Consider the following 22999-nt stretch of genomic DNA (forward strand, 5'->3'; position numbering starts at 1 on the left):
ATAAATATAATATTTAGATTATGTTATATGTGTATATATAAAGACAGTTATCGATATAATATTCTTTATAATATTCTTTATTATATTTTAACACCAGCTCTACGAAAATATAAAATTTTGATTGTTTATACCTTCGATCCGCTTCTCAAATGATCCCAATTATTGTTCATTTAATATTAAAATTATCTTAATTTCTTCTTGTTATATTAATTTAATTTTAATTTTGAATAAATTTGCTTTAATGATAAAATAAAATACCGCCTATCTTAATATTCAATCTTATAATAAAATTAAGTAAAAGATTCCAAAAGGCTTTGCCCTCTGTAATTAGATGATCTTTCCACACTTGGCTGTACCTTGTTCCTACGAATATTTAATTTAAAAATGTGTACAATCGTATAATTATATACGTACACTGTCCTAAACAAAGACTTGTATATATTTTCTCATAATAGTACTCTTAATAAAATATGAAAGTTTGTAAAAATAATATTTAAAATAATTTGAATGAAGTTTTGAACACAGATAGAGCTTGTTCAAAATTTATATATACTTTTTATGGAAGTTTACATAGATAAATATAATAGGTCCTTAATACAGCTATTATCATTACTATAAAAGGACTAGATTATATATATATATATATATATATATATATATATATATATATATATATATATATATATACTTACATTTGTAAAGGAATGAATATAACAAGCCGCTATCTAGTGATAGTATTTGTTAAACTGAATAAAAAGAACACAAAGAAATTTTATACAAATCACAAAACAATCACGGTAGCACCGACATAGCTGCAGCAGCAGAAATATAAGTGAGGGAAGTGGTTCCCAGGCTGACGATTCAGTAGAAAATTCCTCTGTGATAAAGTTAGTATTTTATTACAGCAAGATTTTGGTTAATTTAGATCAATTAATCTGAGTAATTTATTAAGTAAAATCTAATCGATTGAATATTTTTTTATAAATTTATTTTATTAAGAAAATAATTGTTATTGAATGAAATTGCATGTAATATATATTTTTTTCTTTTCTTTATAATGGGAAATAAAAAGCTTTTTTATTTTATTTATTATTTATTAATCCGAGTAACGTTGGTAGACTAGCCATCTGCCACTTTAGATTTCAATAAGCTCATCGATGGTAGTAATCTACAAATACCTTTGACTACCTATTTAAATATTACAATCATGAAAATATATTTTATTTTATTTATCCTTCTTTTAATGTATTAATACTAACTGTAAGCAAGTATTATTAGGAAAGCATGAAGAAAATTTTCCCAAATCAAATAGGACGTGACGCGTAAAAACCGCCCAAGTCAAAATAAATCCAACCTAATATAGACCAATCATTCTTTCACCTGCACAAACTTCACAAACTTCTAACATCCATTATATCCAACAGTGTGTACACACGCACGTCAAATAATAGGAAAGTTGTTGCGGACGAGCAAAAAGTTTGTTCACATATATCTCCTGAACTTCTATAGATGACTTATTTATATTACATAGCCATTAGTTGATCAGTCACACACTTTTTTTTGTATTAAATTCTTCATTATAAACAAGTAGATGTTACTCCGTATCAACGCAATTTTAAACGCATACAAGCAACCAAACTGAATGCTGCTGTATTTCACTATCGTGCAACCAACCTTAAACTAATGTTCCATCCCAACCATCTAGATGGATGGCAGTCTTCCGCCGTGTATTTTTCAAGACACTTTCTTCCACGCCGAAACCACGCTTTGGGATTAACTATTAACCTATTATTAACTATTTATTGTTAACTTCCAGCAGCAGTTTTTTGAAAATAAGTTAAGTAAACTAAAATGATAAAGGTTCGGTTCGGCTTAGCTTAGTGTGAAATTCCTCCGGTGTTACGGACTGTTATACGGATTACCTCAATTGGGTTTTTAAAAAAAGGAATGGTTTACACACACGATATATTAAAATAAAGGACTTAGGACAAAATAAGTTTGTATGTCCTTAGGCAACCGTTCGCTTTGAAAGCTCGAGACAGACTGACTTAAAAATGGCCATTGCTCGTCAAGGGAAGCAGAAATGCTGACCAAGGTGGGTTAGAGCGCCAACGCAGCACTAACCCGTACAGGGCTAGGGTATAACACCTCCCCCTTTAAGAAGAGACTTGGGATTGATCCGAGTCTCTTTCAAATTCTGGTCCTTAATGGGGCAATAGGTGTAATTACTTCTATTTCAGAGTCTTGTCTGTTAGTTGTGTTGTCTATTGTTTTGGGAGCAGATATGGGAGATGATTTCTTAAAGTTGAATCGAAAGTGGCGGTTGCTGCCGGCTCTACAAAATTCCTTAAAAATTATATATGCTATAATAATAATAAAACACACTAAGATTATAATTATAAAAATAGAATATTGTGTCCCATATTTAACAATATGTGGGCTTTGAGGATGTTCAATTGCCCTTAATTCATTTAAAAGGGAATTTATAATTATTTTATTTTTTGAACTAAATTCATCTAAATCAATATTTTGTAGTTGAACAGGAGACACATTATTTGAAAATATATTTAACTTAACTAAGTTGCAGCAAGTGTCATTAATCAAATTAAATTCTGGTACATGGTTAATAGGTGAAGTGATATTTAGAATGTTGTGTCTTGGTATTAGTGTGGTGCTTTTACAGTATCCAATACAATTATCCGGGATGCTCAATATGCCTGTGCCTAAAATGGTTGTTTCGTATAATTTTGAATTTAAACAGTCTATTGAAACTTTATTTGGTTTCGATTGAATATAGAGCCACTTATTGTTTTTCAAAGGTTTCCAAACATCCAGTTCTCCTATTATTATTTTGGTTTCACATTGTACTGGTTTTTCACTTATCACTTTCGCCAATAATTCACTTTCACATACAGGTTTCGCATCCACGGAATACACATTTTCAATGTCGCATATGTAACTTCCCAAACTTACGGGTTTACAGATTTCCATATTGTCGAAAACGCAATAATGGGATTTGTCTTTGGTCATTGCTATATATTTATTTTCGGGTATGATTAAGCTAAACGAATCTGGTTCTTTAGGGTTGTACGGTGTCGGTAAGCTAATACTATGAAATAATACATATTCTCTGGTATTGACCAGTGGCACTTGCAAAACAAATATAATCTTATTATTAACATAATAGCATAATAGTTTAGAAATACTTAAAATAAGATAAATTGACTTAATATCTAAGTTTACAGGCAATTCGAGATCGCTGGGCAAGTATCTGTAGTTATCGGCAAGCTCTCGGTATATCTGACTTGGTGTTATCATTGCAGGGTGCAGGATATTTTGACTACTGAATAAAATGGCGTTAATTATGTCTTCTAATTGGAATGATAAAGCGAGTATTGACGTCTCTAGGATACCAACTATCTCATTAATATTGGCCAGTAATTGTAATTCATCGGTGGTTTCTTTAATGTTTTTTACATTTAACGAGAGTTTGTCGATAGCTTCATTAAGATTAATTTCATTATCTCTTATTTTACTTAAAGTATCATTAAAATGTGTTAAAATAGAGGCAGTAACCAAAATATTTTCCTTCATTAGTGAAGCCAACTGTTTTTCATTATTTTGTAAGGATCGTATCGCTTCGTCATATTTTAATCCATCGTTTTCATCTAAGGAACCTACAATATGTTTTAGGATTGTTCCTATACCTCCTATCCAAGCGTTTCGTCTGAATCTGTTATCCATTAAATGTGAGATAGATGCAAAGTCTCTATTCATATCGTGAAGTCTTACTGTTAGTGGTAGTAATAATTTATGACATTCCGCATCAATTCCTTTTCTGGTTTGGTTACATAACTGTTCTGTAGTATTTAAGGCAGTTTCAATGTTTAGAATATTTGGGCCGAAATGAGAAATGTCTACAGGTATTAGTATTTTTAACTCTACATTATTAATCTTAAGGTTCCCTAGATAATCATAGTAAAGGCCTGAGCTTGTAGTAATTGGCTGAATGTAATCTTGTTGTGAATGACCTCGAACTGGGCTGTAAATAATGGTTGTATAGTAAATAAAAATAATAAAAATAATGCTTATAATTTACTATTCCTAATCCTATTTGCTTCTTACTTCTACTAACTTATTAGCCTAAGATATCAAAATTAACTACTAATTTGTGACACTAACGTCTGCTGCCTTCACTTGATCGAACTGATGGGTCACATGGCGCCGGTTGATGAGTAAAGTAAGTGTGTTATTATTATTTATAATTATTTTGTAGGGGCCTTTCCATTGTGGGGAAAGGGCTTTATTCTCAAGTGATTCCTTAAATATACATACTCTCCAACCTTATATCTGATTGGACGAGTATGGCTATCATAGTATGATTTGGAAGATTCTTTAGATTTCTTATGAATTCCAGAGCCTTTTCTCTAGAGTATTTTAATCGATTTTGAAGCATGCGAACATAATATATATTTAGCGATTTCGTAAATAGAGTTTGGTATGAATGGTTTGTTTCCGAACATAAGTTCGTAAGGTGTGAAATGAGTTGTGCAATGGACAGATGTATTGTAAGTGAGCATGGCTGTATAGACGTAACGGGGCCAGTTTGTTTGTTCTTCATTAACATAGGATCTTAGATATTCTTTAAGAGTTGAATGACTACGCTCTAAAGCGCCTTGAGTTTGTGGGTGGTATGGGGAGGACCATATTCTTTATTTTTCGCAATCTTCTTGAATAGATCGGAATTGAAATTGGTCCCTTGATCTGTGAGTATTGTTTTAGGAATACCAAAGATGGATATGTAGTGAAGCAAGCATTCGCTTGTTTTCTGCTGTGATGCTGCGAATTGGATACGCGGAAGAGAATTTGGTTATCATCTTGTATAGTTAGGATATATTTTAGTTTTGCTGGTCCTGCTTCGGGAAGTGGTCCGACAATGTCAAGAGATATTCTTTGACACGGTTCGGTCGAAGTGCTGGTGATTTGCATGGGTGCTCGATTAAAAGGGCCTTATTAGTCCGACATTGAGAACATTTCTTTACAAAAGTCTCAATATCACCAATGTTTTTCCAGTAAAAAGTTTCCTGAATTCTTTTAAGCATACAGTACTACCAAGATGTCCCGCAATTGGAATATCGTGGTTCTCTTGAAGTATTTTTGGAATCTCAGAAAGAGCTGGGTATATAATTTTGTTTTTAAATATATGTATATTAATACCGGTATTGTGGAACAAATATAGGAGCATGTTATAAATCTTAATATACTGGTGAGTATCAAAAGGGTTCTTAAATTCGGTTTAGCAACATCTAAATTAATATATATATATATATATATATATATATATATATATATATATATATATATATATATATATATATATATTAAATGATAAAATAAGAGGTCTTTCTTTATTCAGTATTTCAGAGCTGTCAGGTAGACTATCAAGAGTATTTTGAATGAATGGGTTAGATTCATCCAGATCAATGGAAGTGGGTAAGACAATGATTTTGTGGGTTGATTTACTGATGTCTTCGTTGTGTTCTAAGATATTCGTGTTAAAGGTGTTTTCCTTTTTAGTAATTGTTTTCAGGAAGGTGGAATAGTCGTCGTTAGGTAAATCTGGGAAAGACGTTCGTAGGTGACGTAGATACAGCTTCAATATATAGATGGCTGTGTGGTATTACCATTGGGGGAATTAATTAGGTCAGTTTCACCTCTCTGTACACTAGAGTGCTGATTTATTTCAGATGGCGCTGGAATGTCTTGATTAGGATTTAAGGAAGATAAGGTTGTTCCAGGTAATGTGGGAGTATCCTGGTTGGTATCGAGAAGATCTGTTGGAGATAAGTCTATTTCAGGTAAGGGCAAGATATCCTCACCAGCTACCAGGTGGAAATCGGTCGGGTTAAATGAAGGAGGTGATATTAATAAGTCCATAAGATCTTCATCTATTGAAGGAGATTCTCTTTGGGCACTAGGGGCGTTTTCAGGTTGGATTGGGTTAACAGGAAATCGGGACAGGGCATCCGCATTAGTATTAATTTTCCCCTTTTTATATTGAATGTCGTATTCGAACTCTTCCAATTTCAGGCGCCAACGGATAAGTCGCGATCCCGGGTCTTTGCACTTGAATAGCCATTCTAATGGTTTGTGATCCGTTAGAACAGTGAAACGATGGCCATAGATATATGGTCTGAATACCTTGGTGCCAAAGACTACGGCAAGACATTCTTTTTATATATAGTTGCACTCAGCTTTATTAAGAGTTCTAGAGGCGTACGCGATAGGACGGTCTTTTCCTATGGGACCTTGGGATAATATGGCAGAAATCGCGTAATTTGAAGCATCACATGTTAGGAGAAAAGGTTGCGTAAAATCTGGGTATGCCAGGATGGGAGCGGAGATTAGTTTATTTTTCAAATTTTCAAAAGCGAGCTGTTGCTCGTTTTGCCATTGGAATGGGGTATCTTTCTTTAAGAGAGATGTTAGAGGCTTGGCTAATTTTGGAAAAGTATAAATCTTCTATAATACGATACCAGACCTAGAAACGACTTGACGTCCTTGGGAGACTGAGGAATAGGGAACTCTGATACCGCCTTAGTTTTTTCTGGGTTTGGTTTTACACCGTCTTCACTAATAACATGTCCCAAAGGAGACTTCTTTTCTTAGGAATTACACTTCCCTGGTTCGAGTTTTAAGTAAATTTACGAATTCTATCAAAGATCGCTCTTAAATTATTAATATGGGAGACAAGGTCAAGTGAGTAAATGACTATGTCATCTAAATATACGAAACATCGAGTGCCTTGAAGACCATAAAGACAATTATTCATTAGTTTTTGAAATGTAGATGGAGCATTCTTAAGTCCGAATGGCATTCGGTTGAATTGGAAATGGCCCTGAGGTACGGAAAAAGCAGTTTTGGGAGCATCCTGGGGGGAAATAAGGATTTGATGGAAGCCAGAAGTAAGGTCTAATGTTGAAAAATATTTACAGTTTCCCAACTGATCAAGTATTTCGGATATTTGTGGGATAGGATATGTCTCGCCGATGGTGATATCGTTTAATTTCCGATAATCGATAACTATTCGCCATTTTCGTTGACCTTGAGAATCTAATTTTTTAGGGACTATCCAGATTGGTGAACTCCATGGGGAAGATGAATGTTCTATGATGCCCTGGTCAAGCATCTTGTTAATTTGTGACTCTACTTCCTTTTTGTGAAATTCTGGGAATCGATATGATTTTGTGTGAATAGGAGTTTCGCTGCTCGTCTTAATTTTGTGGTCAAGGGCGGTGGTATAGGATAATTGATCATTGGGGAGGTGAAAAATATCCGAATATTGGGAGCAAAGTTCAATAAGAGCTTCCCTTTCTTCTTGATTTAAATGATCGGTTCTTAGTGAGCGAATAACTTCATCAGTTCGTTTAGATATCTTTTGGGTATTCGGAGTTACTGGGAACACAGTAAGTTCTAAAGGTTCAACCTTGAGGTTTAGGTTTTTTTTGATATTTATAAAAGACTCTGAGACATTTGCAATGGTTAGATTAACACAATTGTTGTCTTTAATTTTAACAATACAGTTAGATATCAGAATATTATCGGAAATGTGTTGATCGGTAACTATGCCTTCTTTAAGATTGGTCTTCTTAATTGAACATTCAATAACGGTTTCAGTTCGAGGGGGAATTACATAAAAAGGTTCGGAAAAATGTAATTTGATATCGAATTTACCAATTTTCAACCTATCGTTAGTATAATCGATTTTACAACCAAAAGTGGTCAGGAAGTCGGTCCCTATTATTCCATCATAGGGTAGGTTAATGTCTCTGATGACGTGAAATTTAAAAGGCACGAATTTGTTATCACTTAAATTGAGCTTGAGTTGGAAATGACCTACTGTTTGGGTCGGTTCGTCGCCGGGATCTATACCCTTAAGTTTAATGGATTCTTTAATTATCTTTTGGTTATTATGGATACTGGATTCTTTTAGAAGACATATAGCAGAGCCTGAATCGACCAGTAAGGACAATGGGATATCTGAGACTGGTGAATCTAGTAACACATGCGGTAACATTCTCTTTGATGTATCTATGTTTACCTCATAGATATTGGTCTCATTGCGCTTAGAGATATTCTCTAAATTATGAGTATCAGAAGGAATAGCTTTAGATATTTCTTGGATGCCGGTTCGAGACTGGTTGTTTACCTGGTCCCGAGAATTAATATTATGGGCACTTATTTGGGGCTGGTTACCCGTGTGGTCCCGTAGATTAATGGAATGGGCGCTTATTTGGGGCTGGTTACCCGTGTGGTCCCTTGGATTAATGGAATGGGCGCTTATTTGGGGCTGGTTACCCGTGTGGTCCCATAGATTAATGGAATGGGCGCTTATTTGGGGCTGGTTACCCGTGTGGTCCCTTGGATTAATGGAATGGGCGCTTATTTGGGGCTGGTTACCCGTGTGGTCCCGTAGATTAATGGAATGGGCGCTTATTTGGGGCTGGTTACCCGTGTGGTCCCTTGGATTAATGGAATGGGCGCTTATTTGGGGCTGGTTACCCGTGTGGTCCCGTAGATTAATGGAATGGGCGCTTATTTGGGGCTGGTTACCCGTGTGGTCCCGTAGTGTAGAAGGTTTGAATACGGCATCGACTTTAGGCTTTTGTCTCGCGCGACGCCAAATCGAGACATCTATTCGTTTAAAGTATCTACTTCATCACGGCCTGCGTCTTCATTAGGTTGGTTTTCGAGGAAGTTTACGTGGGGATGCCCCATAAGGATTTTGGCTAGATATAGGATTTTGTGGGATTTTGAAACGATTGTTATTATATTCGCGTTTCTTACACATGGAGATATCGTGACCGGGAATTTTACAGTATCGGCAAAATAGGCTAGAGCTTGCTTGCGATGCAGGGTTAAAAGGTTTGTATGAAGATGGGGATGTATTACTTGATTTATAATGTGTTGGTTTAAATTTGTTGGCATTACTGTTATTAGGTTTTGATTCTGGTTGTGGGCGTCTGTACAGTGTTTGTTGAATTCGCTCTTCGGAAACGGCAAAATTGATAGCTTCATTCAATGTTTTAGGAGATCTGCATCTCACAATGTTTGAAATTCGGGGGTGAAGCCCCATAAGGAAATGATGGAGAGCTAAATCCTCCATGGCTGCAGTGCGGCCAGGTAATTCTTTTACTTTAGTATTGGACAAGGATATTTCGGTCAACAATTGTGAGAGGTAGGTCTCTACGCGAAGGGCATATTGGCTTACATTATCTTGCGGGCCTTGCTTGCTCTCTTGGAGTTCAGTGAGGAGGTGCGAATAGTGCTTACGTTCACTGAATTGGGTTTTTAGGAATTCCTTGAGTTGTTCCCATGATGTAAAATCTTTAATAGAACAAGCAACCTCCGCTTTCCCGTTCAATTGGCTAAGAATAAATTTAAATAGGATAGGTTTTTGAGATTCTGTAGCTAAATCAAAAGCGTTATCACAGTTTACTAAGAATGAATTTAGAGTTTCCCTGTCGCCATTGTAAGACTTGATAAATTTAAATAGAATGCTAAGTTCTAATTCGGCCATAGCTAGAGCTGCTGCTGCCTTTCTAGTAATACGAGGAGAAGAAAGTGGTGACTTCACTAATGTATTGGTAATATCTTGATCTACTGTGGCAGTATCAATAGTTAATGTATTTTCTTCAACCTTAGGAAATTTTGGCATAATACTTAAATTACAGAGTAGGTCATAAACTGGTTAAAATTAAAAATTGTAATAACAATAAAATTGGTACATAAAATAAATGTATTGATATAAACTAAATGCCTCACAGAACCCTAAATGTTGAGTTAAGATAAACAATGACCAAAGACTTACTATACGAAGAATACGTAGGCGGCCGATAAGAACGCTACGACGGCGGCTGGCTGCATTCCGATGCGATAAGGTCACGTCGCCAATTATTACTTCCAGTTGTCGAATTAAGATGATCTGATCAATGGATTTTTCTTCAGGAACAGGATACCAAGATGAGCAGCACGAAGTAGGATAGAAGTTTCTTCTTCTGCGAATCGGGAATTGAACACGCTGCGTAGTTAGGAACTTATTCGTGGTTTAGAATTCACACTTATTCACCAACACAAAGTACAGTTATGATTAGGATACTATAGTTCATTAAGATGTAGGATCCAGAGAAGGAGTCTGTTGAACGGTGCCTGGCTACTGGAATTTCCGGATCCCACCGCTGCCACCAAAAATGTTATACGGATTACCTCAATTGGGTTTTTAAAAAAAGGAATGGTTTACACACACGATATATTAAAATAAAGGACTTAGGACAAAATAAGTTTGTATGTCCTTAGGCAACCGTTCGCTTTGAAAGCTCGAGACAGACTGACTTAAAAATGGCCATTGCTCGTCAAGGGAAGCAGAAATGCTGACCAAGGTGGGTTAGAGCGCCAACGCAGCACTAACCCGTACAGGGCTAGGGTATAACAGGACGCTCATGAGCGGAGGCATACAAGCATGCGGCTCATGACTATCAAGTAAGCCGCATGATTGTTTGTCCCATGTTATAAAAAAATCATTAATTTAAAATTGGTGAGCTCATTATATCCTCAAGAGAAATCAAACATTCGAGATCCTCTTTAGTTTGGCAGTGTCTTAAGGAAAATTATATTATAAATATAAGATCCAAATAGTACATAATCACAACTCAAAAAAGAAAGCACTGTTTACTTCAAAGCAAAGTGGCTATTAGTGGCAAGTTGATGAGCAATAAAATGATGCGTGGTGCTGGTAATAAAACTTGTTATGGCTTTCAGAACGTTTCACTTGCCGTATGATGGCCTCGTATAGAAATTGTGTTTTGTTTTTTTGTAATTGTACCTATTTTAAAGCGATTTCCAAAAAAATAGTTCTTAAATCGTGTTATTTTTTAAATCTATATTGTATTATTTAGCTATCTAGGTCCCGACATAGAAAAGGCCAACCCTTTCTTTCCCGTGGATGTCGTAAGAGATGACTAAGAGAGAGCATATGATGGGCAGCAGCGTCCCTCTTAAAATATTACCAAAATAAAAACTGCGGTTACCAATCCGCCTGCAATGCATGGCAATTACTGGCAATACCCTTCTTATAGGAGATGTGTTCCATATATATTCAGCAGTGGACAGTTCATGACAGACAATACTTTATATGGTTACGTCGTCGATTTTGAATTTTGGGTATTCTTTCTTCTATCCATAGAATATATTCCTTTATTTAATTACGTCATGAAGTCGCTTTATTACGTCGCGTATTTCAAATTTCAAATATTACATTCTTGTTCATATAAACTCTAGGTAAGTGTCAAATTTAATAAAAATATATATTTGGATATTCGTAACTCGATCACTTTGAAATGGAAGGAAGAAGTTAAATTATATTTAGTATGTTTATACCAACGTCTGTACGTGAAGTGGTATTTTTATTTCAATAATTCATACGAACAGAACTTTACGACATAATCCTTATTAGTATTATAAATTTAAAAGTGAGTTTATTTGTTATCTCTTAGCACCTTAACGGCTCGACCGATCGTCATGAAATTTGGTATATACGTACTATAGGGAATGGAGGCTGCTATTTATCCCAATAAATCAACGTATCCCAATCACGAGAAGGAAGTTACGGATAAAAACTAGTCTATTAATAAATTTTTAAGAAAAATATTCTCGTACCTTACACACGAGGAATTTGTAATGTGAGCTCATTTGTATTGCAAAGCAATTATCACTGTACTGTTATTAATTTTAAAACATTAGAACATAAATAAAAAATATATATATATTAAAATAAATAAATGTTTATAACAATTTTATTTTAACAATCCAACAAGTCCTCGATCTCACAAATTGTGAAAACTTTATTCTTCCGCTCGGCCAAGTAAAACAGTCTTATGTACAAACGTTTTGCAATAAATAATATATACTTTTATTCCATTATAAATAAGGTCGATATTTTATTGCGTCAGCTGCAAATATAAGTGCGCAAGTAACTACATCGTAAAGTACCCATTAAGGGAAAGCCACTGCTACCATAAATGTAGTATAAATCGTTATACTAAACTAAGAGCACGGGTATCCGAGCAGAGGTCGCCAAGTTTAGAACCGATGTTTAGCGCCAGTAATTGGTCTTTGGGGTTGGAGATCTGGACTCGGTCCAAATCGCTATATATTGCTTTTAGTTCGAGCTGTTTGAATTAGTTCGAAATTCAAAATTGAATTAGATTGTATGAAAGTTTGTTTTCTTTGTTTGGAACACAGATGTACGTCTAGGTACATAAGTTGGAAAAGGAAGAAGTTTTTTTACATACAACATGACTTGTGAAGTAACAATTCTAAATTATTTACTTTGAAGGATTATTATCTATGTGTTTGTTTCAATAATATACAAAGTAAAATCATAATAATTTGGATCCTTTTAAGATAATGTTCTACTATAAGAATAAATAATGTGAGTATAAGTGACACTCATATACTTTCCTTTGTAAGTGCACCGATGCCGACAAAATTTACCGCACCTCTCCTCACTCAAATAGGGTTGTCACAAATTTATACTCATTTAATAAATTTCTTTATCATACTTTATATATTTATCAACGTTTGGCTAAGATTGTGTTAATAACACAATCTTAACCAAATGTTAATACACCTAAAATAAAAAAAAAAATTACTATGTTCAGCAGTAGACTGATAACGGCTGATAGGATGATTATTATATTATTATTATTAATTAATTCATAACATTGTAATTCTATTTTCCTACTTCATCATCTCAATAAGGTTTCTGGCGACATTGAATAAATAATCTTGACATAATTAAATTAAACATCCTGAAGCGATTCCATAACTGTTTGTAATGAATACTTCCTAACACATAATTTTGTAATAAATTATTTCACTTTCGTTTTAATGTAATATAAACTTAAATATAGTTAACAAGCTTCTACCCGCGACTTCGTTCTCGTAACCACAATGTGTTGACTGACCGAAGTAATGTGATAGCCTATTCTTTTTTTATTCTCAAATAGTACATCATCATTATCATCATATCAGCCTTTAACTGTCCACTGCTAGACATAAGCCTTCCCCTTGGGGAGTTTTAGTAGTTGCCATGCTTGGCAGGCGGATTGGCTACCGCAGTTAGGCTTTTGGTGATGTTTTAAAAGGGACGTTGCTGCTTATTCTCAAAATTGACAGTAAAGGATTTAGTTGTTAAGGCGTTATAAGGCAAGAAACAAACCAACTCTCATTCACATTTATAATATTAGTATAGATACTACTGAAAACATATTGGTCACACTAAATATGTACATATAATACAGACACCTCCAATTAGTTTTCCTTCCATAATACGAAGCTTGAATACTGGCTACCACCTTTATAAGGAGGTCTTTGTACGTCAGTATGAATCTACATAGCAGGAACCAATCATACAAATAGAGTTCTGTGCAATTGGTATGCAGTTATTAATTAGTTAGGTACTGCAAGGATGGACTGCTTTCAAATTAAATGTGCAAATATATTCAACTACCTGAGTATCTGCTGAATGTATTGATATGTAACTTGATATTTGAAATCACTTTGGTAATTCTATATCTCTTCCATAGGTCATACATAGATAGACTCTTTATTGTTTCCTCCAAAAGATTGCAGTAGTAAAGTTACTATAGATAAAAATACATACAAGAAATGATCACAGTAAGAAAACGGGCGACCTTATCGTTAAAAGCATATACTCATACCCTTCACCAGAAAGAGACTTTGTACAAAGTCGTCAGCTTAGGTACCTATCTCCTATTCGCGTTTTTGCCGTGAAGTAGTTGTATTTGCTTAGTTGTCTATCGATCTGATGGTTGGGATATAGCAATGAAACTGCAGGATACAGAGGCATAACACCTTAATTATCAGGGATGGCACCACATGATGGGTCTCATGGACGGCACAGTACACTCTGTTATATCTATAGTACTGTTCGTGTTCGTACAGTCCAGTCGACGGTGGTACTTACCATGTCTACAGTCGACATTAAGTACTTTCCATGAGATGGACCGTTAGCTTCTTTGCTATTCTCACTTGCATAAAAAATTATAATAGATGGAGCGCCGAATGTCAAAAAACGCCCAGAAAAACGATTCGCCAATTATTGGCTGACGCGTCGTTTTTTCATGCTGAGTGTACATACACAATTTCATGCCAAGGTATATCAAAGTCTGAAGCTATATAATAAATATAAATAAATAAAATTAGATTTATTTATGATAATAGTCACTAATTGATTTAAATAACTTTCTAACAGATTCTGTGTTTCTTGATATAATTATGTCAACTTTGATTAACATTTCTTCGCTGTTACTAATAGAACCAACGTTTCACTACACACTGAGTACTGTATGTTCACACGAGTTGAAAATTTATATGCGACAATACAGAAACGTTTTATTACCATTCTGCTAGAGATGGGCAATCCACCTGGGTGGGTTTAAAGTCTGGTGGGTAAAAACCGGGTGTTTTGGGTTTATTGGGTTTAAACCCCATAAACACCCAAATTTTTGGGTGTTTATGATTTTGTACTTCATCATCGTCATCTCAGCCGCAAGACGTCCACTATACTGGACATAGACAATATTATTATGCAGCCTACAGAATAAAAAACTTTTAATTTGATTTTGAGTTTATTAAGAAAGAGATGAAAGTAAAATGTAAAACTACAGTCAATCACTGTCAGATTCAGAGTTATTACAAGCGATGAATTGTATAGGTTCGATAGGCTCTATTTCGTCTAAACTGTTATGTTCATTTACTTGCTCAATGAAAGCTTCTAAGGTATTTTCTTCATTAAACTGAATGTCCTCGCATTCAGCTTTATGTTTAAGATTCCAGTTATAACAAATGAATGAAATTTTTTCAGTTCTTTCAGTTGTAAGTCGATTTCTTTTGTTATTATGTATGTAGCCTTGGATACTAAAGGAACGCTCAGTGGCTGCCGAAGTACAGGGAGCTGATAGAATACGAATCGCTACTTTGCTTAACTCAGTGGAACCACAAATACCTTTCCACCATATTAGGGGCTCAATGCTATCTAATGAGCTCCATACAAATCCTCTGGCCCAAAAGTTTTCTTTAGCTTTATAACACGCCAAATCTGCCATTACATTTGACAAACTTAAGTGTTGGCTTAAATTGTAGATAAACTCCATACCCTTAAGTTCTTCCTCTTGAGTAAGTTGACTCCTAGAGTCCTGGGGTCTAGAATATATGCTGCAAAATGTATTGGCCTCATTGCCATATTGCATCTTGAAGATACTGATGTTAGAATCTGCTGTTTGCTTTCTTCGCTCAATGTCGAAATCTCATTTAATGCAAAACGTATCTTAGCTTGTACATCTCTAAATGTAATGTATGTGCGATGCAAACGATTCTGGTCGCTCTCTAAGTAAAATATGCTTTCAGTGACTGGTTCCAAAATACTTATACATTCCCCTGTCTTCGTCCAGAAATCATCACTTAGAATTAAATCTTTAATATCTCTTGAAATTACCACATCTTCTCTAACTGTTAATATTTGCAAAGCTATCTTATTTGCTTTCAAACTTTTTAACGAAGTAACATGACTTCCCCATCTTGTAGCACAAGGCAATTTTAGTGTTTGTGTAGAATCTTCACCCTGCCTTGATTTTATCAACAAGGAACTTAATCGTTGACTCCTTTTAACAGTTTTTATTATATTTATGGCTTGCATAATAAACACAGTTACTTCTTGTATCTTTACAATATCTTGGCACAACAAGTTAAGGATATGTGCACAGCAACCGAGAGGAACAACATGTGGATATTTGAGTTTTGTTAATTCGAATGCCTTTTGTATATTTCTAGCGTTATCGCCAATAAGTACAAGAAACTTATTTGCTCCATACACTTTCATTACTTTTTCAACTTCTTGGCTAAGGTATTCACTAGTGTGAGGATTACTTTCTGTATTCAAACTTTTAACGTATGCAGGTTGAGGTTTTGATATAAGAAAGTTTATTATTCCTTCATTTCTTAAATTAGACCAGCCATCGCACTGAAGGTGTAAGTAACTACAAGCATTTAGTTCCTCATTTAACTCAAAACGCATTTCTCTATATATTTTATCTAAGTATTTTGTCGCTAAAGCTTTACGTGAAGGTATTTTAAATTTTGGTTGCAATTTTTCGAAAAATTGTATCCATAAAGGATGTTGCACCATCGATAATGGCGTCCCTGTTACAAATATAGCTCTCGCTAATTCTGTTTTTATATGATCATCGGTGTCTTGAAACTCAGCATTTATTGTAGTGTTAGCAGACGACGAGGGGCTTATAAAAGAATCATTTGTCTCTATCTCTGACAGTCCAGACATTTTGGTTTTGGACGAGCTATCTTTTATAAGTTTCATAGAGTCTTTTAATGTTTCTGGAGATTTTGGACAAGTGATAAGATGTTGAAGCATTTTGGCAGCATTACTGAATTTGTAGACCTTATTACAAAGCTTGCAAGAAACAGACTTGTTTGGTAAAGTACGGTAGTGCTCCCATATGCGTAAATCTTTAGGTCTCCCCATTGAACCTAAAAAAATGAACGATGATTAGTTGGTCTGACGAAAATTCAACAATAGAGTGCCTATTTTTTTACAATGATTATTTCTTGTTATTTACAATAAATTTATTAAAAAAATAATAAAATAAATACAAAAAACCTTTGTAAAATTACATCTCCTCGGAGGATTAAACGCAGACGCTAGTTTATTATCGTATTGTTCTGTATTTTTCTCAGCAACTTCTTTAATTCGATTAGGTACTTACGCATATTATGTTAAAAATAAATATCTAGTACACATCTTAGGCTATCCACCATTATTATCCAATGACGACTCTCAGCTAACTATGCACTATCATCCAAAATAAACGTGTATGGAAAATTTTATCCCAGTCGGTTGAGGATTGAGGATAATTGCATCAACATACGAACATACCTACATACTTTTATTTACATAACGCAAGCTAAATAAAAGCTTGTAATAATACATCTAATTTTAAGTTAAAATTGTTAAGTGATCATGATATAATTGTATCATTCAAAAATCCACTTACCTTTAATTATTTCTTGTTAAGTATAAATATTATTTCAAATCTGCTCCCTTAATATGCACTTTTTTACTGCTTTTCCTACCTAACACGTTACCAGGAAGTCACGTTACCAGAGTCAGAGTAATAGTGAACACGTTTGACAGTGATTGTCGTCGCCTCATATTCAGCGTCGACGAATAGGGGAATCCCCAGTCATAATGTATTGCATGCGTGGCGGTCTTACTTCAAATCCATAAACAAAGAGATAATTACAGAACTCGATACTAGATGGCGCTGTTTTTGTTTGAAGAAAGTTTGCGGGCTAAAATACATAGAATTTCATCAATGACTTCCACAAAGAACAACATTTCTGTTTTTTCTAAGTCCGTATCTCTTCCGTATATTTCATAAGATATAAGCTTGGGCTACATTGTTATGCAACGTGATTTTGTCGCTGTCTTGCTAGCAGGGTTGACAGATATACGATTTAAATCGTACTCATACTATTATTTGTCTATTTTTTAATGTACGATCGTAAAGATTATGATCGTAATTCGCACAAAAACATACGACTTTTTGGTTACCTGGCAACATTTTTATTATGAAACGAACATGCTCACATCATCAGTCACATGCAACAATTTATTGGGGTTTTCCCCTTCACATCTGGCAGTCCTGCTTGCTAGAATATAGGTAAGTCAGTCACAGTTACTGACGATCGATATTTAAAGGGTATTGTTTTTGTGCTAAATATTTCATAAAAACGTTATTTAATACTTTGTGGATTATTAATTTAGTTGATAATCACTGGAAGTAAAATGGATGCTAATTTGAGAGATCAAGATCTTCGTATAAAACAGTTAATAAAAGAAAATCTACGTAAGTACTCTTTTTATACCTAGGTAGGTAAGGTATAATAAACACAAAAGGTACTTAGATCGCGTGTGTTCGAAGCATTTATTCTAATAAATTTAATTTAAAATTGTAGAAAGAAAAAAATGTCTGCCAAGCCGTAGCCGAAGCCGATCTCCAAATATATTTGGCGATAGTGAGACCCAGTGTCCAGATGATTTACCCAGCGTCGTCGCAACAAAGAAAAAAACGAGGATAAAGTAAAAGAAAATTTACTGAAAGAAGAAACAAACTGTTCTAAATGCTTAATTTATGGAGAAGAGGATAAAAGAAATGAGTATTTCGGACTGTTAGTGGCTCAAGAATTTAAATATATACGGCCATGTGTGCGAACGAGGTGTTATGAAGAAATTTTAAAGTATCTACGGGAAGATTCTGCCAACATGTTGATCAACTGCAACATGAAAACATGAAAATTAATTACTTTCATTTTATTATATATAGATTTTTAAAATTTCCTGAAATATTATTAGTTAACGTTTTATTTAATATTGTAGAATTGATCAATACAATTTATAAAAATAATTTATTGGTATTACTTACATATTTTCAAAAAAATACGTAAAAACCTATTTTTTTGGGTGATTATGGGAGTTTCTGGGTGTTTATTGGGTTTTTACCAAAGCACCGGGTTTAAACCCGGTGCTTTGCCCATCTGTACATTCTGCACAAAAACATTAGTTTGATGAATAATATTCGTGTACGTGTACATTTATGATTTCTAAAAGGTTCCTATATTTATACCTATGTTTATTCGAAAAGACTTTAAGCACGATAATTTCATTCTAAATGTACTTGCTATGTAATGTAAATACAATAGTAAATTATAATGTTCGTGTACTCTCATGAGAAATAATTACCTATAGCATAATTACTTGTAGTTAGAGATAGCTTGCAATTTCGTTCCTATATGTACAATTTGAATAATGTGTTATAATATATTAATAACTTTTTCGGTCGGTCGATTCGACTTCAAAAGTCGGTTAGACTTAAAAAAAAAGGAGACGATTCTAAATTTGACTATATTTTTGTATGATTGTTATGTACTTGTATTGTGTACCTTAGAACTCTTTATTTATAAAAATTTTTAATAAGTTGTTTTTTTATTTGTAAATTTAACTAACTAGTTTTGCCACATTTTTTGTGGAACATAATTAATTATAATGATATCGCCTTTAGATGATATTAGATATAAAAAAAAATAAAAGTAGTAAAACGAGATATCTTCAGCTAGACGTTTCCTATGGGGAATCAATCCGAAGATGCAGAAGTTTTAAAGCTGCCATATCCGACGAATAGACATATTATAACAATTTTGGCCCTTATTTCGTCAAATTTAACAGATTTAAAAGTCGTCTGGTTATCTTAGCTCTTGATTTTCTCGTTTAACCATTTAGCTCTAAAGCCCTAAAAACTGTATTCATTACAATTTTAATATAATTCTATAAAAATGATACCCAATATTTCGTCAATATTTTATTAAATTAAAACAATATTCCAAAAATTTCCAGTCATTTCGGTTTAACGATTATCTTTATCACAAAAAGAGGTCTTTTACGAAGGTAAAATGATACACATTCTTAAATTTGAGGCGGGTGGCTCCCAAAATAATATAAGGGACCCGCTTCTAATAAAATGTCATAGCTAATTTTACCTTCGATCCAATAAGTAATTTAATCAATATATGAAGAGAAACAAAATATTTCCGGCAGATCGCCTGTCGGCTGTTTCTTTAATCAAAAACATAGATTACCTTTAAACAAAACATTATTTTTTTAAAAATGGAATGTTCTGTATTTGAATTATATTTTTCTGTCTATATAAAACCGAATTAATTTACAAATCAAATATATTGTAAACCTAGGTATTATTTTCATCTGAATAATAGAAATAATTATTCAAATCGGTTTACAACTGACGGAGTTATGAGGTAACAAACATTAATAAAAATACAACCGAATTAAGAATCTTCTTCTTTTTGAAGTCGCTTGATAAAACTATCATTCGTTTATTTAAGAATTCAGCAGTATACAAAACTGTTTTGAGTTCATAAAACTAATGCATGCATTATAAATGTTTTCACGTGACACAAGATAATATTAATGTTATGTAAATAATGTTATGCCACTAGTTTTGTAATGTAAATTCGACTTAAAAATTCAACAACTTAAAATTCAAACTTCTTTAACAAATTCAAAATTTCTTTGACATGTTATCTCCATATTTATTTTCAAAATTTAACGCAATGTAATTTCACTTTTTATTTCCGAATATAAATTAAAATGTGTGTAAAAAATGTAAAAGTTAAAGACATTATATTTTAATTAAAATTAAAAGATAATTCTATTATTTAATTTTAGTATAATAGGCAGGATTTATTTTATTCTGTAATACGTATTCTATTTTCAAATTTCGCTACAATTTAAACGGATACGATTTCCGGTACTCGCAAAACGTTATTGATGATTCAATTTAATTCGCTGTATATTGGAAATGTGATTGAATTTCTTCAACTTGTTCCGTATTTATGTTTTCTTATTCCTTATTTCCTGTGAATCCTTTGTAAATCCCTTATGGAACTTTAAAATCATATCTTAATACATATTTAAATACTTACAAAACTCAATCTTCTATAGTTTAATACAGCATACAGTACCTGCGTGATAAATAAATATCATTTATAATTTTACTACATAATTGCTAATTATTATAGAAATATTATAAAAAAAAAGCCTTTAACTATTCACTGCTGAATAAAGGCCTCCCCCTTTGGGGGTTTTGCCAGAAGTTGCCACGCTTGACAACCACAGTCAAGATATTTCAAGATAGTTTAAGAGGGACGCTGCTGCCCATCCCTCGTCCTCCTTAATCGACTCTTATGACACTCACGGGAAAGAGTGGCCTATTCTATTCCGGCACCACACCGCTGAAATAATAATAAAAAATATAATCATTAACTATAAAATATACTTATTATTCGACTACAGTTACAGTACATAGTTTGAGTCATATTAAAAAAAAATACTATTTTTACCTTTAAATCTCAAAAATAGAATCATTATAAAATTTTAAGCTTACTGATGCATCATGACGACGTCAAAGCCGGTATTAGCACGGTATTAGCCAACTCATTGTCAGCGTCCACTAATCACCCAAAGCGCGGTAGGCACTGTACTTGGATCAATAATATATATTACAAGTAGATAGAGCATCTTACTAGGATTTTTTAAAAGGCACAATTGTGAATAGACTTAAAAATAATAATACGATAGTATTGATCTTGTTATTCGTGACTTAAAAGTAATTTCATTTATTTATATTTATTACTAACTTTTACCGGCCGAAAAAACTGCATTATCGACGAGTAACAAACATCCTTACTAATATTATAAATATGGAAGTGAGTTTGTTTATTTGTTACTTGTTAGCTCCTTAACGGCTTAACTAATTACTATTAAATTTGGTATACACGTACTATATGGTATGGCAAAAGATTTAAGCTACTTTTTATGCCAGTCAGTGAACATATTCCGATCACGCAAATTAAGTCGCGTTAAAAGCTAGTTAGTAATATACTAACTAGCTTTTAACGCGCGCTTTTAATTAGTAATATAGTAAAAAATGAAATAAATTAATCAATTAATTATTTCTTATATTGCCGTATGGTCCCGCCATAGAATTGATCACTACTTCCTTTCTCATGGGTGTCGTAAGAGGCAACTAAGACAACGGTCTGAGTAGCTAGAAGATATTGCAGACAGGCAAGGTAGGACTATGTTTCGGTTCCATAAGTCATTACTGGCAACACGCACTGGTTAAAAACCTTCGTCTTCAAATTTTTAGGTATTTTGGATGAAAAGATGTGGCGTAGTTTCCCGAACGCTGCCCAGCTGAGTTGGATTCGTCAGTGTGTGTGTGTGTGTATAATAATAAATAACAATAGTATTATTACCTACTAATGACCTGCATATTATTAATCAGGACATTTGTCTTCATATTGTAGAAGACAATCGATTGTAACTTGTATAGCTGCTTAATTACATTGAGTTCCAGTGCTGCCCTAACTGTATGATTTAATTAACACAACTTAACTCGGTACGTGCCGTATCAAGACATGAATAAACTTGTATAAATGGTGCTAATTCGATTGCTGTATGGAACTGTATCGGATAGTACTTGGTTATCCGTGGCTTTGTACGCCTGGTGTCGTGTTTTTTATGTTGAAAATTTCAAAAATCTTTTCTCAAATCCGCTAACACAACATAATTTACATACATAATATCTTATAAGGTAAATATTTATAAATGGAACTTATTATTATTATTATTCAGAGTCGGGATTTTTTAGGCAGAGAAACCTGTGACACTGCGACATTTCTATAATCCCTTTTTTAAATATGCTGCAAATTTTTCCTATCAGTGATAGAAATTTTAAGATGTTTTTTGGAGCGATGTTTTTTATCACCTTAGGATGTAATGTATGAGTGAGCTACAATCACAAATTAAGTACTGTGGCGTAAATTGGACCATAGTTAAGCAATTGTGTAACTTACTATTTTGAATAAAAATTATAGATTATTACTATTAAATTAATTACCTATTAGAGTCAGTTTACAATTGGCAACAATATTGCTTATACAAAAACATAATCGATTGAAAAATTACTCCTTTTTGAATTAGAAATATATTTAAGTGTTGGAACATCTGCGAAAGATTGCAAAGTACTCAAAGTGTGATTAAATTTAAAGCAGCCAGTTTGTAACAAGGCGTCAGATCAAATATTTAACTTTCCGATTTCTTAACGAACCCTAGTAGGTATAATAGAATTCCCTTTGTTTGTATACTCATGCTACCGGAGAATAAGTTTATTAGAAGATTTTAAAAAGCTCTCTCACTTTACATTCTTTTTTCAAAATATCCACATAAAATACGTTTAAAAAGGAGAAGCTTATCAATTCGTTT

The 22999-nt window shown here is 33.5% G+C and overlaps 4 protein-coding genes across 4 annotated transcripts in view; all 4 read right to left on the reverse strand.

Moving 5' to 3' along the window:
• LOC113514404 (dopamine receptor 1-like) overlaps nucleotides 1-22999 on the reverse strand; it is a 170186-nt gene that overhangs the window by 79498 nt on the left and 67689 nt on the right. The window lies entirely within an intron of this gene.
• On the reverse strand, nucleotides 1877-8077 carry LOC113509474 (uncharacterized). Its single transcript, XM_052896816.1, has 4 exons — nucleotides 6994-8077; nucleotides 5715-6215; nucleotides 5060-5175; nucleotides 1877-4095 (listed from the first exon to the last, which is right to left on the reverse strand). The coding sequence occupies exons 1-4, from the start codon at nucleotides 8075-8077 to the stop codon at nucleotides 2191-2193; spliced, it is 3606 nt and encodes a 1201-aa protein (XP_052752776.1). The 3' UTR covers nucleotides 1877-2190.
• LOC128201100 (uncharacterized) lies at nucleotides 8738-9734 on the reverse strand. The gene has a single exon (XM_052896817.1). It carries the CDS (start codon nucleotides 9716-9718, stop codon nucleotides 8738-8740), a length of 981 nt encoding a protein of 326 aa, XP_052752777.1. The 5' UTR covers nucleotides 9719-9734.
• LOC128201110 (uncharacterized) lies at nucleotides 14495-18093 on the reverse strand. The gene is made up of 2 exons (XM_052896837.1): nucleotides 17151-18093; nucleotides 14495-16626 (listed from the first exon to the last, which is right to left on the reverse strand). Exon 2 carries the CDS (start codon nucleotides 16619-16621, stop codon nucleotides 15215-15217), a length of 1407 nt encoding a protein of 468 aa, XP_052752797.1. The 5' UTR covers nucleotides 16622-16626; nucleotides 17151-18093; the 3' UTR covers nucleotides 14495-15214.

Source organism: Galleria mellonella, unplaced genomic scaffold (genome assembly GCF_026898425.1).
Source record: "Galleria mellonella isolate WM207_F2 unplaced genomic scaffold, CSIRO_AGI_GalMel_v1 utg35, whole genome shotgun sequence".
In the NCBI taxonomy this organism is placed as follows: Eukaryota; Metazoa; Arthropoda; class Insecta; order Lepidoptera; family Pyralidae; genus Galleria; species Galleria mellonella.

Bases quoted from the DNA above. Each gene is read 5' to 3' on its own strand.
- LOC113509474 (XM_052896816.1), bottom strand. From the start codon at position 8,077: ATGTTACCGCATGTGTTACTAGATTCACCAGTCTCAGATATCCCATTG. The intron at 6,216-6,993 runs GTAAATATTTTT...GTCTTGCCGTAG, and splicing joins ACTTGATCAGTTGGGAAACT to TCTTTGGCACCAAGGTATTC. The intron at 5,176-5,714 runs GTGAAACTGACC...TTATATACCCAG, and splicing joins GCACTCTAGTGTACAGAGAG to CTCTTTCTGAGATTCCAAAA.
- LOC128201100 (XM_052896817.1), bottom strand. From the start codon at position 9,718: ATGCCAAAATTTCCTAAGGTTGAAGAAAATACATTAACTATTGATACT.
- LOC128201110 (XM_052896837.1), bottom strand. From the start codon at position 16,621: ATGGGGAGACCTAAAGATTTACGCATATGGGAGCACTACCGTACTTTA.